The following is a 1799-nucleotide window of genomic DNA, read 5'->3' on the forward strand; positions in this document are numbered from 1 at the left end:
TCTTATTTTGTCACAAAGAAGATGTGTGTTTCACTTAGCTCATGACTTCTCTCTCTTCTCCAAAGGTCCATATTGGTTATCTTCCTAACAAGCAAGTCCTTGGCCTCAGCAAACTTGCAAGGTAGGTATAACTGTGTGTGGTGAATAGCAAAATAGGACCTGCCCCTGGATGCTGAGATCTATCTCATCAAACTTTCTCTACCAGTGTGGCTCTAACTTGGAAGTCACATTGCAACTTAAAATTAATAGTCACAGAGGCAAACAGACTTAGAGGGCCTGAAACACAAATGTCTGTCTTCTCATCTCCGCTGCTTGCCCCCTCCCCTGCCTCCCATTCCTTCTTCTACCTGCACAGCCTTGAAGTCTCAGCTCACCTCATTGTCCATAGAGCTTTCCCTGACTGGAGAGGAGCTGAGGTTACCTTCAGTCCAGCCCCAACCTTTGTAGGGAGAGTTAGCTAACAATGAGGGGTGGAAGAAGAAACGTGGGCAGGGGTGGAACTGCACTGAACTGTTTTCAGACTTTCAATCAAACCTCTGTGTGGGGCCCTGGTCTCAACCCTGTCTTCCTCTGTACCTGGGTGCCTCCGAGCATCTGTCTGGGGTCCTGCAGGCTGGTCAGTTCACCTCGAGGCTCTTGCCTCTGAAGACACCAGACTGTGCTTTCCTTGGCTTACTCAGCTTTGTTCCAAGATAGTGCTCACTCACCTCTTGCCTGTTTCTCTCTTGTCTGCTATGGTCATTTTTTTCTGTTTTTTTATCCTGTGGGCTCATGCCATTTAAAAAAATTCCTTTGAAAAAAATTACCATTTTTATTTGGGTTTTAGGAAGAGGAGGTGGTATACGCACGTGGTTATCTATGTTTAGCTGGAAGTCAGTGTTCACATATCTCTGAGAGGTCCCAGCCACAAATATTTTATTGTCCATGTATATCCTTTTTTGTTGTGATTTCTTTGTATAGAGTTAGTGAATCTTAGGTGATGGGGGAAATACTGGGAGGTGTGTTTGTGTGTGTGTGTGTGTGTGCATGTTGAGAGAGAGTTAAGGAAAAAGGTAGGTAATGAATATACAGTCAAGTGCTACCCCCCTTTTTTAAATAACCAAGCTGAGTATGAATACCTTGATTGAGATTACAATGATCATATCGCAGTTGGAATAAATGAATCTCTATGACCAACTGGCTATTCTGTGGCTCTATCTTGTCCCTGGTGCTTCTCTACTTAGACACTGGGATTTGTGGCAGTTCTGAAATGGTGGTCCTGATTGTTGGAATCTATAAAAACCAGCCCAGCATTCTAGCAGCTGCCCTTCACAGCATTCTTTTTACTTTCTTTTCACTTCCATTTTCTCATTCATTTCCTCTAGAGATTAGGGAGAAAGGGGGTAGAAAAGAGAAATTTAACTCCTCTGGTTTCTGACCTCATTTCTGCTCAGCGACCTTGCCACCAGACAGGGCTACTTGGTACCATGGAAAAATGGTATTATGACTTAGCAGTAATTGCTTTACTGCAATAAGGCTCTTAGCACAAATCCGGAAATATCTTTGCCCCTTGCAGTGATCTGTCCCTGGTGGCAGTGCCAAGGGGTGGCTAAGAAAGGGTATTGATAGTGATTGGGGATAATTAATTATACTGTAATTTCTATTAGCAACTCCTTCCCCAGTAACTTACTCCCAAATAATAATAAAGTAGATTTCATATCAACTGTGAATAAAGGTATCTGCTAAAATTGGTTATTAATACCATTTTAGAATGTACAGTCTAAGTAAAATCAGCATGCTTACTGTGCAATTATAGTTGT

At 42.6% G+C, this 1799-nt stretch overlaps 1 protein-coding gene across 3 annotated transcripts in view; it reads left to right on the forward strand.

Moving 5' to 3' along the window:
- GCH1 (GTP cyclohydrolase 1) overlaps nt 1-1799 on the forward strand; it is a 49632-nt gene that overhangs the window by 36920 nt on the left and 10913 nt on the right. Inside the window, exon 3 of one of the 3 annotated variants that reach the window (XM_008572692.1) lies at nt 66-121. The exons of the other annotated variants lie outside the window; for them this stretch is intronic. Coding sequence (XP_008570914.1) covers nt 66-121 — 56 coding nt within the window. The remainder of the gene's footprint in view (nt 1-65; nt 122-1799) is intronic. 3 annotated transcript variants of the gene reach the window in all.

This window comes from Galeopterus variegatus, unplaced genomic scaffold (genome assembly GCF_000696425.1).
Source record: "Galeopterus variegatus unplaced genomic scaffold, G_variegatus-3.0.2 Scaffold822, whole genome shotgun sequence".
In the NCBI taxonomy this organism is placed as follows: Eukaryota; Metazoa; Chordata; class Mammalia; order Dermoptera; family Cynocephalidae; genus Galeopterus; species Galeopterus variegatus.